Source organism: Carettochelys insculpta, chromosome 32 (genome assembly GCF_033958435.1).
Source record: "Carettochelys insculpta isolate YL-2023 chromosome 32, ASM3395843v1, whole genome shotgun sequence".
Classification (NCBI taxonomy): domain Eukaryota; kingdom Metazoa; phylum Chordata; order Testudines; family Carettochelyidae; genus Carettochelys; species Carettochelys insculpta.
Window position 1 is genome coordinate 10,277,018 of NC_134168.1, and position 13,720 is coordinate 10,290,737.

A 13,720-nucleotide genomic window follows, 5' to 3' on the forward strand; every position below is an offset into this window, starting at 1 on the left:
TCACGTACCTTCAGGGATTACATATAAGGGTATTTCCAATTTAGGACCAGACTGAGTTATGGCCAGGTGTCTGGAATGCAACCCCTTTGTAAGTCGAGGACTATCTGTAACCTCCTGAGTGAAGAGCTCAGAGAAACAATGGATCTGTTGAGCTGGTTGCCCAGAGAATGATATTCTCCTTACGATCAGTAAATCGATTTGTTTTACATTCAGGTGAGAAGCCAAACTGAGACAGAGCCAAGTGTGCGCTCGACCAGCGAGGGACCCCAACTGCTAAACCCATTTCACAGGAGTACAGCAGTCATTATGTCGTTGATTTATGTTCAGAACGTGTATAAATCTGCCTCCTCCTCTACAGCCTGACATTTGTAGCTTCTTTGCACTGAACGTTCCAGTCAACCTGGATATGAAACCCTTCTCCCAGTGTCTTCTCACAATCCATCAGCCTGAGTAGAATCCTGTCCAGGAAATCTGAAGCATCACTGCCTCTGAAAAGCTTGTGCATGTGAACAGTTCCAATGGTTGGAGAATTATGGGCCCAACTCAAGCCTAGTGGTCACTGCTGGAGACGTTAGGGTCAGCACTCTTGACACCCAGCATCTTTCTTAGTGCCCCCTTCACTTCCTGGTTCCTCAGGCAGTAAATGCAGGGGTTCAACATGGGGGTGGCAATGGTGTACACCACGGACACGAGCTTGTTGAGGTCGAAAGACTGGATCCTCCGGGGACGGGCGTACATGAAGAGGGCGGCTGAGAAGAAGATGATGACCACAGTGAGGTGGGAGGCGCAGGTGGAGAAGGCCTTCCTTCTGCCCTGGGCGGTGGGGATGCGCAGGATGGTGCCAATGATGCAGCTGTAGGAGGTGACCGTGACAGAGAGGGGGATGAGGAGGATGATCAAGGCAAAGACAAAGTCCACCATCTCTGCCACTGTCATGTCAGAGCAGGAGAGGTTGAGCAATGGGGAGATGTCGCAGAAGAAGTGGTTGATGACGTTGGGGCCACAGTATGACAGCTGGGCGATGAAGAAGACCTTCAGTATGGACATGAGGAAGCCGGTCAGCCAGGAGCCCACCGCCAGCTGCAGGCACAGCCGGTGGCTCATGATGGTTGGGTATCGCAGCGGGTTACAGATGGCCACATAGCGGTCATAGGCCATGACAGCTAAGAGGGCACATTCAGTGCAGACCAAGGCGATGAAGAAGTAGAGCTGGACCATGCAGCCCAGGAAGGAGATGCTCTTATTCACCACCAGGAAATTCACCAGCAGCTTTGGGACGGTGACCGAGATGTACCAAGCCTCCAGGAAGGAGAGGTGACTGAGGAAGAAGTACATGGGCTTGTGGAGGTGGAGGTTGGTCCAGATCAGGGCGATGATGACCATGTTCTGCAGGAGGGTCAGCAGGTACATGGTGAGGAACACCACAAAGAGCAGCACCTGCAGCTCCAGGATGGTTGGGAATCCCACAAGGATGAACTCCCGCACTCGGGTGTGGTTCTCCTGCTCCATCGTGAGCCCGGGGGTCTGCGAAGAAAGAAAGAAAGAAAGAAAGAAAGAAATTTTAAAATCTAATACCCATTTCAATAGATCTTTTTAACCACAGCTTGGAAGTTTGATATTTTTATTCTTAGATCCCGGCCCAGAGTATCTGAATTCCTCAACATTGGGAGTGAGGGGAAATAAGTTTAAATATCTCTATGAGAAACTAGTCTCTCTAATAATGGGCTCTTCAATCTGGTCTACAGGTTATACCTCCCTTGTCCAGCACCCTGGGGACCTGAGTGGTCCCCACTGAGCAGATTTACCAGATAAGCAGAGGTCAGGCCCCTAGGCTGCCTGGAGGGGGGCTCCCACTCCTGCAGGACTCCTCTAAAGGGCTGCAGGGCTCCCTCCGCATGGAGGTGGGTGCCCCTCTGCTATGGCTGGGCTCCCAGTGCCTTGGGGCTGCCAGGCTCCCCCACTCCAGCCAGGGACCCTGGGGCTGTGGGATGCTGGTGGGGCCCCCATCCGGGGTTGGAATCCTCACAGTGGGGATCCCTAATCCCAGCTGGGATCCTGGTAGGGGGGCTCCTTGATCTTGCTGCCTACCCTAGAGCTGCTCCCCAGGCTCCCCAGAGCGGGATTCCAGTGAGACAAGTTCAAACTTGGAGCAATGGGGACGTCTTTCACAGTGAGGCTCAGGGGCTGCTCCATCACCTGCCATTTTTAAAGCCGGGTTGAGTTTTCCCCCTCACACACCTGCTCTCGTTCCAGCCTGGATTGGTCCGGGGAGGTTCTAAGGCCTGGGTCACTCAGGACTTCAGGCTAAACCAGCGGTGGACAACCTGTGGCTGGTAGGCTGCACCCATCCCCTCAGGGACACCCACAGGTGGGCCACAAGGCCTTTTGCTGGTGCTGACTGTCCACAGGCCTGGCCCCGCAGCTCTCACTGACTACAATTCGCCGTCCTGAGCCAGTGGGAGCTGTGGGAGGCAGCTTGGGCCTCGGGGTCGTGCTGGCTGCCGCTTCCTGCAGCTCCCGTTGGCTGAGAACTAACAACCACAGCCAGTGGGAGATCTGGGAGCCAGGCGTGTGGACGGTCAACCTCAGCTAAAGCTCTCACAGCCCCCAGAGAATGATCCTGATGGGCAGGGTGCAGCCGGACAACTGCAGTTTGCCCCCCACTAGGCTGGGATCTATGAAATGAGGCCACTGCTGGGTCTGTGTCAATTCATCCCAATAAAAGCCCTGGCTGGGATGGTTTAGTTGGGGTTGGGCCTGCTTTGGGCAGCGGGCTGGACTGGTTGACCTCCTGAGGTCCCTTCCAGCCCTATGACACTATGATTCTATGAAGAAGCAAACCTAGTATGCGTCTCTCTACAAACTGTCCCTCAGCCATTCACACAGAGTAGGGCAGATCTTTCAAAGGACCCCACAAAGTGAAAGCTCAGGGGGATTTGTGCTCTTTGGCATGTTGTGAATATGAGAGTAGGAAAAGGAGTTGGTTTGGGGTGTGTTTTTTATGTCACATTCATGGAAACTGAATCTCCCCAAACAGAAAATATGGAATTTTCAGCCAAAAACTATTTCAGTTTTTTAAAACTATATAATTTCCCAGGAAAGCCAGCATCTTTGCTGAAAAAGTTCGTGTTTTCAATACCTCAATTGTCCATCAAAACCGAAATGAACTAAGTGTGCTACAAACAAAATTCTCCTGTCATGGTCACCTCACAGCTTCACACTGTCACATCCCATGTGGGGTTACCCAAAGGAGGATAGAAAAGGAGCAGTCACAGTAGAAGAAGAGGAAGAATGAATTTAAATTTCTGGGGGTTTCCCTCAGACGCTGCCAGGTTTGGTTGGTTGTACCTTTGAGGATTTTAATTCTGAGGCTTAAAACATCGGTTCTCCAGCTTCAGTGCTCATCATTGCTTCCACACAGCAAACCTCTTTGCCCCTCCCGCTTTGTACACGAGCAACATTATTATATGTCTAACACCGTTATAAATACTGGGGGCAAAGCAGGGTTTGGGTGGAGACTGACAGCACCCAACCACCCATTTTGAGAACACCTGGCTTGGGATCCAGAATCCTAGGCCTGGAAGGGACCTCAGGAGGTCATCGAGTCCAGCCCCCTGCCCAAAGCAGGATCAACCCAACTAAATCATCCCAGCCAGGACTTTTTAGAGCCGGGGAGGTTCCACCACCTCTCTAGGTAACACATCCCAGTGCTTCACCTCCCTCCTGGGGACACAGTTCTTCCTAATATCCAACCTACACCTCTCCCAATGTAACTTCAGACCATTGCTCCTTGTTCTGCCGTCTGTCACCACTGAGAACAGCCTCTCTCCATCCCCTTCAGGAAGTTGAAAGCTGCTATCAAATCACCCCTCACTCTTTTCTTCTGCAAAATAAATAAGCCCAAATCCTCATAGGACATGTGCTCCAGCCCCCTAATCATTTTGGTTGTCCTCAGATGGACCCTCTCCAATACATCCACAACCTTTCCCTGCAGGAGTGGGACCCAGAACTGGACACAATACTCCCGATATGGCCTCACCAGTGCCAAATAATAACTTCTCTCGATCTGCTGGACATGCTCTCCTAATGCACTTGAACTTGTTGAACTTCATGAGGTTTGTTTTGGCCCAATCCTCCAATTTGTCTAGGTCACCCTGGACCCTCTCCCTTCTCCCCTGCATATCTCTCTCTCCCACGTACAAGAATTTATATTTCTGTTGGTAAATACCAGTGAATAAATGTGAATTTCATCACATATGTGTACATGGATGAAAAAATAAATGTCCATTGATGAATGAAACTTGTAGCTTGATAAAGTAAGACAAGTGTTACTTGAGAACTTCCTCATTTGACTTTAGGTTATTTGCTTCCCACAGAGTGACAATTGGCGTTATAACAGTTACGACACTTTGACTCAATGTCTACAATCACTCATAGTTAGTGACAGACCTCACCACTGTTTTCCAAAACTGAACTCTTCCATTGACAACAATAGAAAAGGCTTAAAACCAGCCACAGATATCCACTGTTGAGATTAAAAAGTCCGGTTCTGCCAAGCCTGCTTATCTGCCCATTTTGCAAAGACTGACGCTACGTCCACCCTATGGAAAGTGCAGCGTGATAGCTCCCTTGCTGCAGCCCTAGCAGCATGCCAGCAGTTACACCAATAGAAAGTTCCTTGTTAGTGTAGAAAGGAGAACAGTGCCAGTCGCTACATAGACGGAAGCGTTCTTCCATCAGCACAGGTCTGCCCACACTTAGGTGTATCAGTCATGTAGCTATGATCACCTTTCTTTTGAGGAGTGACCACGCCTTAATCAAAGGCTTGACTTACAACACGAGTTCCTTGCTTCCTTTAAGGGGCTCACACCTGTGTCTTTTGTCTTTGCATGAACATTTCTGAGTTACAAACCTTTGAAACACTAATAATAGTTGCATCGTTTATTGTTGGTAGTTGATGGAGCTATCATGGCAGTGCCTAGGAACCACAGCCATGATCCAGGACTGCTCTGTACTAGGCATCGCACCAACACAGAACACAGAGACTCTCCCTTTCCCGAAGGCCTTACAGTCTCAGCATATAACTAGAGACAAGAGATGGAGACAGATGAAAGACAGAGCACAAGGGAGCAATGAGGTAAGAACATTTCAAAGAGTTTAGAGCTGGAAAAATAATTAGATCCTATGTGATCTCCTGCACAGCACTGGGTCGTACATTTCTCTCAATTACCCTTTCTCCCTACATACGACTCTTACAGCTACAGTATTTCAATTTGCCATTCAGGTCAGATCACACTACTGTCACAGTCCATCTATCCTATCAAAACGGAACTGATAAAATACGATAACGTCGATTAAAAAGGAGAATCTGCTTTACCTGGGGTATTTGCTTCAAAATGTAAAACCTGGCGGAGAGAATGTCAATGGAGCTGACTGGGAAGTGATTGAGACTTCTGCTCCTAAATCCCTTAGGCACTTTTGAAAATCACCTTGAGATGTGATTTAAAAAAAACAGTAGGTGATAGTCTGACCTGGGTTATATGTTGAGAAAGAAGAAGTGAAGCTGGGCTTCTGATACATACGTCAAATCCTGCTGGCTCCATGAGTTTACCAGTTCACCTACAAATTCTCTTTGAAAATTTCAGCTTCATGAAGATGAGCCTTCATTTTTGTAACAAGGGGCAGGTTCAGAGACACCTCAGCCGAGTAAATCACAGAGTCCTAGAGCTGAAAGGGACATCAAGAGGTCACTGAGTCCAGCTCCCTGCCCAAAGCAGGACCAACCCCAACTAAATAATCCCAGCCATAACTATGTCAAGCCAGGACTTAAAAACCTCTAGGGATGGAGATTCCACCACCTCTCTAGGTAACTCATTCCAATGCTTCACCTCCCTCATGGTGAAATACTTTTTCCTAATAGCCAAACTGGACATCCCTCACTGCAACTTCAGACTGTTGCTCCTAATTCTACCATCTATCACCACTGAGAAGAGCCTCTCCCCATCTTTTAAAAAAAATCCTCTTCAGGAAGCTGAAGGCTGCTATCAAATTGCCCCTCACTCTTCTCTTCTGCAAACTAAATAAGCCCAAATCTCTCAACCTCAATTTGTAGGTCATGTGCTCCAGCCCCCTAATCATCTTCATTGCCGTCTGCTGGACCATTGCCAATGCATCCACTTCCTTTCTATACTGGGGGGCCCAGAATTGGATGCTGTACTCCAGATATGGCCTCACCAATGCCATATAGAAGGAAATAATAACTTCTCTGGATCTGCTGGAAATGCTTCTCCTAATGCACCTCCCTATGCTGCCAGCCTTCTTATCCACAAGGGCATGCTGCTGACGCATATCCAGGCTCTCCTCCACTGTAATCCCCAGATCCTTTTCTGCTGCACAGCTACTTAGCCAGTTGGTCCCCAACCTGTAACAATGCTTGGGATTCTTCTGTCCCACGGGCAGGGCTCTGCACTTCTTCTTGTTGAATCTCATCAGGTTTCTTTTGGCCCAATCCTTCAATTTATCCAGGTCATTCTGGGCCTAATTTCTACCCTCAAACATATCTACTTCTCTCCCTAGCTTAGGGATGAAATTTATCATGATTAAACGCTGGTCTTCAGGAGTGGCACAAACAGTACATTTTTCTGGCAGGGTTTATCTGCATAGAAAAATATCTGGGACTGCTTCTCTAGGGGAATGGTGCTCGCTCTGTGCCTCAAGGTTAGGGCATTTCGTTTGAAAGGAATCATTAAGGATAGTGCCAAAATACCTTCTGAAAGAAGAGAATTTTAGTGACAGACAAATGAACTGCAGAAATGGCAGCAAAATAACGTAAAGCAAAGGACCCCAAGTGTGTAGATCTGTGCTGATCTCCAAATGGACAAAATCAGTCTGCTGTACTGATCGTCCCAGGAATGTGCTTCCCCCTTGGCGACGAAAGAGCAAAGGAATAAACTTCACTCATTCCTTTGTGAACGTCGCTGATCAGCAATAAACCCAAATCTGGACTTTTTTTGTTTACTCAGTGGTTATTCGGGCAAACACTCAATGGAGGTCATGGAAGCTGCACTGCACTGAGGATTAAAACAAATCTAGACAATGATTTTGATTTTGATTCTTTTTATCTGTCCAGCCCTACACAAATCTCTCCCTGCATTATCTAGTCTGTTTCTGTCTCTATACCTTGAATCTAAGATCTGCATGTGCTACATACCTCTGTCCTTCTGCACAGAGATGCATGCGTCTCATCTCTCTACCTGCATATATAGTCAGCTCTCTAATGTTGCTATCTAACTCGAGCATCACCCTCCTCCCTTCACCAATTAAATTAATGAGGTCGGCTGCCTGGGGAATCATAACATTATAGAACAAGGGAACTGGACGGGACCTCGAGAGATCAAGTCATGTCTCCTACCCTCACAGCAGGACCAAGCAGCATCTAGATCAGCCCTAGTAGATGTCTAGCTAACCTGCTCTTAAATATCTCCAGGGATGAAGATTCCACAAACTCCCTAGATAATTTATTCCAGTGTTTAACCACCATGACAGTTAAGAAGTTTTTCCTAATGTCCAACTTAAACCTCCCTTGCAGCAGTTTAAGCCCATTTCTCCTTGTTCTATTCTCAGAGGCCAAGGACAACGATTTTTCTCCCTCCTCCTTGTAACCCTCTTTTATGTATTTGAAAACTGATACTATGTCCCCTCTCAGCCTTCTCTTTTCTTAACTAAACCAGCCCAGTTCTTTCAGATTTTTTCTCACAGCTCCTGCTCTCTAGACTTTTCATCATTTTTGTTGCTCTTCTCTGGACCTTCTCCAATTTCTTCACATCCCTCTTGAAATGTGGTGCCCAAAACTGGACGCAAGACTCCAACTGAAGCCTCACCAGTGGAGAGTAGAGCAGAAGAATGTCTTCTTGTGTCTTGCTCACAACACTCTTGTTAATGCTGCCCAGAATCAGGTTGGCGTTTTTTGCAAGAGCATCACACTGTTGACTCCTCTGTAGCTTGTACTCCACTCTGACCCCAGATCCCTTTCTGCAGCACTCCTCCCTAGACAGCCACTTTCCAGTTTGCGTGTGACAGATTGCTCCTTTCTAAGAAGAAGGGTTTGATAACTCAGTGGTGACTGCACTGACTTGCTATACACAAGATTAGGAGCTCAATCCTTGAGGGGGCCCATTTGGGGGTCTAGGGCAAAGGTATTTAAAAATATTTGGGAATGCGATGGGTCCTGTGTGAAATGCAGAGGATTCAGCTTGAGGACCTTTCAAGGTCTCTTCCACCTTTATGTGCATCTTCATATACTTAGCAAAGTGGAGCACTTTGCATTTGTCCTTATTAAATTTCATGCTGTTGACCTCAGGCCATTTCTCCAGTTTGTCCAGATCAGTTTGAATTCTGCCCCCGTCCTCCAGTGCACTCGCCCCCGCCCAGCCTGGGACCATCTGCAAATTCACTGAGCAAACTCTCTATGTCAATATCTACATCGCTGATGAAGATATGGAATAGAACTGGTCCCAAAACAGACCCCTGCAGAGCCCCCCTTGTTCTGCCCTTCCAGCAGGACTGTGACCCATTAATAACGACTCTCTGAGAACGGCTGTACAGCCAGTTATGCACCCACCTTACAGCAGCCCCATCTCAGTTGTATTTGCCCAGTTTATTGATAAGATGACCTTGTAAGACCATATCAAATACCTTACTGAAGTCCAGGTACACCATGTCCACCCCTTCTCCCTTGTCCACAAGGCTTGGTAGCTAGGGTGACCATACACCCTGTTCGCCCCGGACAGGCCCTTATTGAAGTTGTCTCATAGGTGTCCCAACTTCTTTAACAAAATGGGCAAATTGTCCTGGATTTGTGGGGCTCCTGTTCCCTGGCACCCATGTCTTGAGGCAGCAGCCACCACTGCCAGGGAGCTCCTCTGCTGCACAGCTGCCCCAGTCCCTGCCACCCACAGAGGCAGTCCCCAGTGCTGGTGAGCTCTGCCTCAGGGTGGCCTGGTCATTCCCTGGTGCCCCAGGCCCCCTAGTGGGAGGTTGTGGAGCCCCATCCTCCACTGCAGAGCCCCATGCCTGATGCCTCACAGTGGGGCAGCTGCCCCCATTGCCGGGGAGCTCTCCATTAGAAGACCAACCCCGCATCCCTGGAGGCCAGTGTCCTGCACTTTCCCCGGGGCAATGTGGGCTCCCTATTGTTACCCTAGCACAGAAAGCGAGCCAATTGGTTTGGCAGGATTTGCTCTTTCCACATCCAGGCCAGCTCTGACCTTATTCTCTTCCAGATGTTTGCAGGTGAATTCCTTAATTACTTGCCCCAGCATCTTTCCCGGCACAGAAGTTAAACTGACTGGTCTGTAGTTTCCTAGGTTGTTCTTATTCCCCTTTTTGTAGACGGACATTATGCATTTGCCCTTTTTCAGTCTTCTGGGCTCTCCCTGGACTTCCAGGACTTTTTTAAGAGGATGGCTAAAGGGTCCGATGCCTCCGCTACCAGCTCCACGAGGTGCATTTCCTCAGGCCCTGGGGACTCGCAGACATTGAACTTTTCTAAGTAAGTTTCAACTTCTTTTTTTTTCCATGTTATCTTCTAACCAACCCCTACCCCGGTCCCCACGAGCATGCGCTGTGTCCGGCTTTCCTTTGGGTGCAGTGCTAGGGTGACCCCATTGCCCTATGACAAAGAGGGGCCAGTCACCTCAGGAAATGCTCCTCCATGTCAGGGCTCCTTGGCGATGGAGGCTGCTGCCCCACAGTGAGGCACTGGGGCTGCGGGCTCTACAGCGTCCCAGTGAGGGGAGCAGAGTGTGGGGGCTGGCAAACTCTTGGTGGGGGTGGGGGAGCTGAGAACAGGGGCTTCACAGCCTCCCAGTGGTGGTGGGAGGGAACAGGGCAGCTGCCCCATGGAGGGGCATCCCTGCAGCAGAAGCTGCCTCACAGCAGCCTGGTGCTCTAGGGAATGGAGCAGCCACCTTGTGGCACAGCTTGCTGAGGGCAGGGGATCACGCTGGGGTGCCAGGGAATTGGGCAGGCGAGCTCCCCTCTTACAGGAGCTGTTGCCCCAAGGCAGAGGGCATGGGGTAACAATGCAGCTTCCCCACAGAGGAGCTCCCTAGCAGGGGATGCTGCCCCAAGGCAGAGGGTGCTGGGGACTGGGCAGCTGCCCTGCAGTGGGGCTCCCTGGCAGCAGAGTCTGCTGCCCTGAGACACTGGGTGCTGGGGAACAGGAGCACCACAAATTACAGGACAATTTGCCCATGTTCCTGAGGAAGTTGGGGTGACTGTGGGATGGCTTCAATGAGGGGCTGTCAGGAAAATTGGACGGCTGGTCACCCTGTGCTGCGTGAGCCCTGGGGACATTCCCAAAGCAGGAGAGAGGAACAGAAAGTTTTGCCCCATCACCGGTGCAGCAGGTCAGCATCTCCCAGAACTTCTCACCTGCCCCTTCCCCTGTGGCTGGGCTGTCGGCTCAGCAGGCTGGGGTCTTAGCTGTGGGTAGATGCAGCTCCACAGACCCCTGAGTTCAGACCAGCTTCCCCCAGGGGAGCTCAGTTCTCCGCCTGGTGTGAGCCACTCACTCAGTTCTGCTCGGCCGCCCCTGAGCCCGTCCTCCCATGCCCGGTCACACACCTGGATGTGAAGGACTTTCCCCTCCACATCCTTTCTAACCACCCGGGAGGATTTCTGCTGGGTTTCGGGGCCTTTGCCACATGGCTGGGACAGTGGATTGGGCCTCTGGAGCCCTGGGTCTGTCACAGCCCTGCTGTGGGCCTCTGTGTCTCCAGCTGTAAAGTGGGGGTGAAGACAGGTACCTTTGGAAACACCCAGCCTGCACTCAAGGCCCTCTGGGCATGGGGGGAGCTGGCTCCCTCTGTAACAGGGGCTTTGCTCCCTTCCTCCCCATGGGCCTTTGCAGCCTGACACGCCAGCGGAAGGGAAGACACAGACCATGGCTCTCAGTGTCTTGAGATCGGGGGCCCTACTCGGGCTGCGGAGAAGGGCCCTGTCCACTCAAGGGAGGCCACAAACACTCTCTCTCCCCACCACCCCGTTCTCCAGTGACCCACCTCGCTCCAGAGGTGTGCCAGTCAGGAGCTGCTTTAAATGTAATGGGCCAGGGCATGTGAAGGCCAACTGCCCCAAGAGCCCCAGCAGCGTACAGCTCATCACACCGAAGTCATGCTGAGGACCTCAGGCCCAGAGGCCTCTCCGACACCCCAGAGCAAAGGAAGACCAGGAGTGTGGGTGGGAAGAAGGTAATTGTGTGGAGATACCCTGGAGCACAGGTCTCTGTGATCCACCAGTCCCTCATGGACTCCAAAGTCATCTACCCAGGGGCTCAGATAACTCTTTGACCCTTTAAGGAAGACTCCTTGTACTGCCTACAGCCATGTTGCCTGTCACATACAGGGCTGGACAGCAATCTGGCGGCTTGCAGCCTATGATGCGCTCCTATGCTGGGGGACAGGACATAGCCAACCATGTGAGACAAGCTAAAAAGGTGGAATGGTCACCCACAGCCTGGCTGCACAGGCCTGCACACTTACACCCCTCCTTGAGCCTGCCACAGGGGCCCGCCTGTGTCCCTAGGCACCCCAGGCCCAGAGATCCAGGCAGAGGTGGTGGAACCAGTCCCCAAACCAGTATCTCCAGCAGCAGCAGCATCCAGACCCTGGAATCCTGGTGGCACCAGCCCTGGAGCTGGAACTGGTGGAGTGGAGGCACCAGAGAGCCAGAGACAGCAACAGAGTCTGCACAGGAGACACTGCCAGAGCCTGTGACACAAGCCAGAGAGCCAACAAGGAGCAGGTCATAGCCATCAGAGACACCCAGATCACCTGCACCACCTCCAGAGGGACCAAGCCATATCCCCAGCCTGCTGGGGAGCGGACATCTCCAGTAACAAGAGAGCAGTTCCAGGCAGAACAGGAAGCTGATGAAAGCCTCAAGGGAGCTTGGCCGGTGGCCTGGAGTGACCCAGTGCCACTCAGCTCTTCTAACAGGCCCAGGATTGTGATAGACAGATGGTGTCTATGCAAGAAGACTCTTTCAGGTGGGCACAAGGAGGACGGGGCATCCTCAGAGACAGTTGGCAGTGCCAGCTAGGTGCAAGGAAAAGCTCTTGAGCTTAGCGCATGATCATCCTAGTGGCCATGCTGGGGTGAACAGAACCAAGGACTGACTGGGAAAGTCATTCTTCTGGGAGGGGTTGGCAAGGATGTGTCTAGTTATGTCCGGTCTTGTGAGGTGGGCCAGTGGGTGGGGAAGCCCCAAAAACAAGTCAAGGCACCTCTCCAGCCACTCCTCATCACACAGGTTCCATTTCAGGATGTAGCTGTTATGTGTCCTTTCTCTAGAAAGACCTCAAGAGGGAAGCTGTTCATATTGACTCCTGTGGGTTTTGACACCCACTGGCCTGAAGCAGTCACTCTAGGGAGCACCAGCGCCAGGAACACGTGCCAGCTATTAGCAGATACTTTGCCAGGGTAGGCTGGCCCTCCGAAATCCTTATGGATTGGGAACCAATTTCCTGGCAGAGGCTTTGAAACATTTTTGGGAAACTCCTGTGGTAAAACACTTGGTGGCCACCTCCTGCCTCCATCAAACCAATGGCCTGGTGGAAAGATGTAATGGGACTTTGTAAACCGTGATCCCTACATGAGTGGATGAGCACTCCAGTGAGCAGGCTCTAGTCTTACGGCACTTATTGTTTGCTTACAGAGCCGGCCCACATCCCTGTCTGGGATTCTCGGCTCTTCAACTTGTGAGGGAGGCTGTGAGGTTTTGGGCCTTTGCAATTAGCAACCCCTCTGCCAGGAACTAACATTCTGGATTTTGTACACAATCTGCAAAATACCTTTAGAGCCTCTTTAACCCTCCTGCAACAGAACTTGCAGCACGCTCCGCCAGAGCAGAAGGCCTGGTGTGATAAACACTCCAGAGGACGGTCCTTCAGCGTAGGTGAGCAAGTCATGGTCCTGAAGGCTACACAGGCCAATACAATGGAAGCATCCGGGGCAGACTGTTCACCTTCCAAGAGTGCCAAGGTGCAGTTAATTACCTCATAGCCATCCACACTCTGACCTTAAGCCGAAGGTGTAGCAGTATAATTCTCTAAAGGCCTTTTATTCCCAAGAATTCAAGGTTCTTCAGCTTACTGCCCAATGGGAAGATGCTGAGTGGCCTGAAGGAGCCTGCTACAAGGGGAAAGGCCAGGGCAGAGCAGGAGAGGTAATCCTGTCCATGAGCCTTGGCCATTAACACTTCCATAACACGAGTTATGCTCACCCAATCAGAGACCAACCCCACCGAACGGCTCCTTCAGCCAAAGCTGCTGTAGAAATCAAGGACACGTTCGAGATGGTTGTAATTCACCCCTCTGAAAGTGCACGGGCCTGTGTGGGGGGCCCAGTTCTCAAACTAGAGGGACAAATGTGCTTTTGCATGGACCACCATGAATTAAATGCTGTAACTCATCCAAATTCCAAGCATGGATCAACTTTTGGCGAAACAGGGACACACCCAGTTCATTTCCATCTCAGATTTAACCTAGAGATAATGGCAAGTACCTCTGAATGAGTCAGCCAAGCAGAAGTCCAGCCTTTGTTGCACATGGTGGTTTGCACGAATTTCAGGTTCCCCCTTTCAGGCTGTGCAATGCCCTTGACACCTTCCAATGACTTATAGATAATGTGCTCGCTGGATCTGACGAATCTACAGGAGC

At 50.7% G+C, this 13,720-nt stretch overlaps 1 protein-coding gene across 1 annotated transcript; it reads right to left on the reverse strand.

Moving 5' to 3' along the window:
- Nucleotides 1–483: 483 nt before the first annotated feature.
- On the reverse strand, nucleotides 484–1,524 carry LOC142004988 (olfactory receptor 6B1-like). Its single transcript, XM_074982659.1, has one exon. The coding sequence runs from the start codon at nucleotides 1,507–1,509 to the stop codon at nucleotides 550–552; it is 960 nt and encodes a 319-aa protein (XP_074838760.1). The 5' UTR covers nucleotides 1,510–1,524; the 3' UTR covers nucleotides 484–549.
- Nucleotides 1,525–13,720: the final 12,196 nt, after the last annotated feature.

Coding starts and splice junctions, on each gene's coding strand:
- LOC142004988 (XM_074982659.1), bottom strand. CDS start 1,509: ATGGAGCAGGAGAACCACACCCGAGTGCGGGAGTTCATCCTTGTGGGA.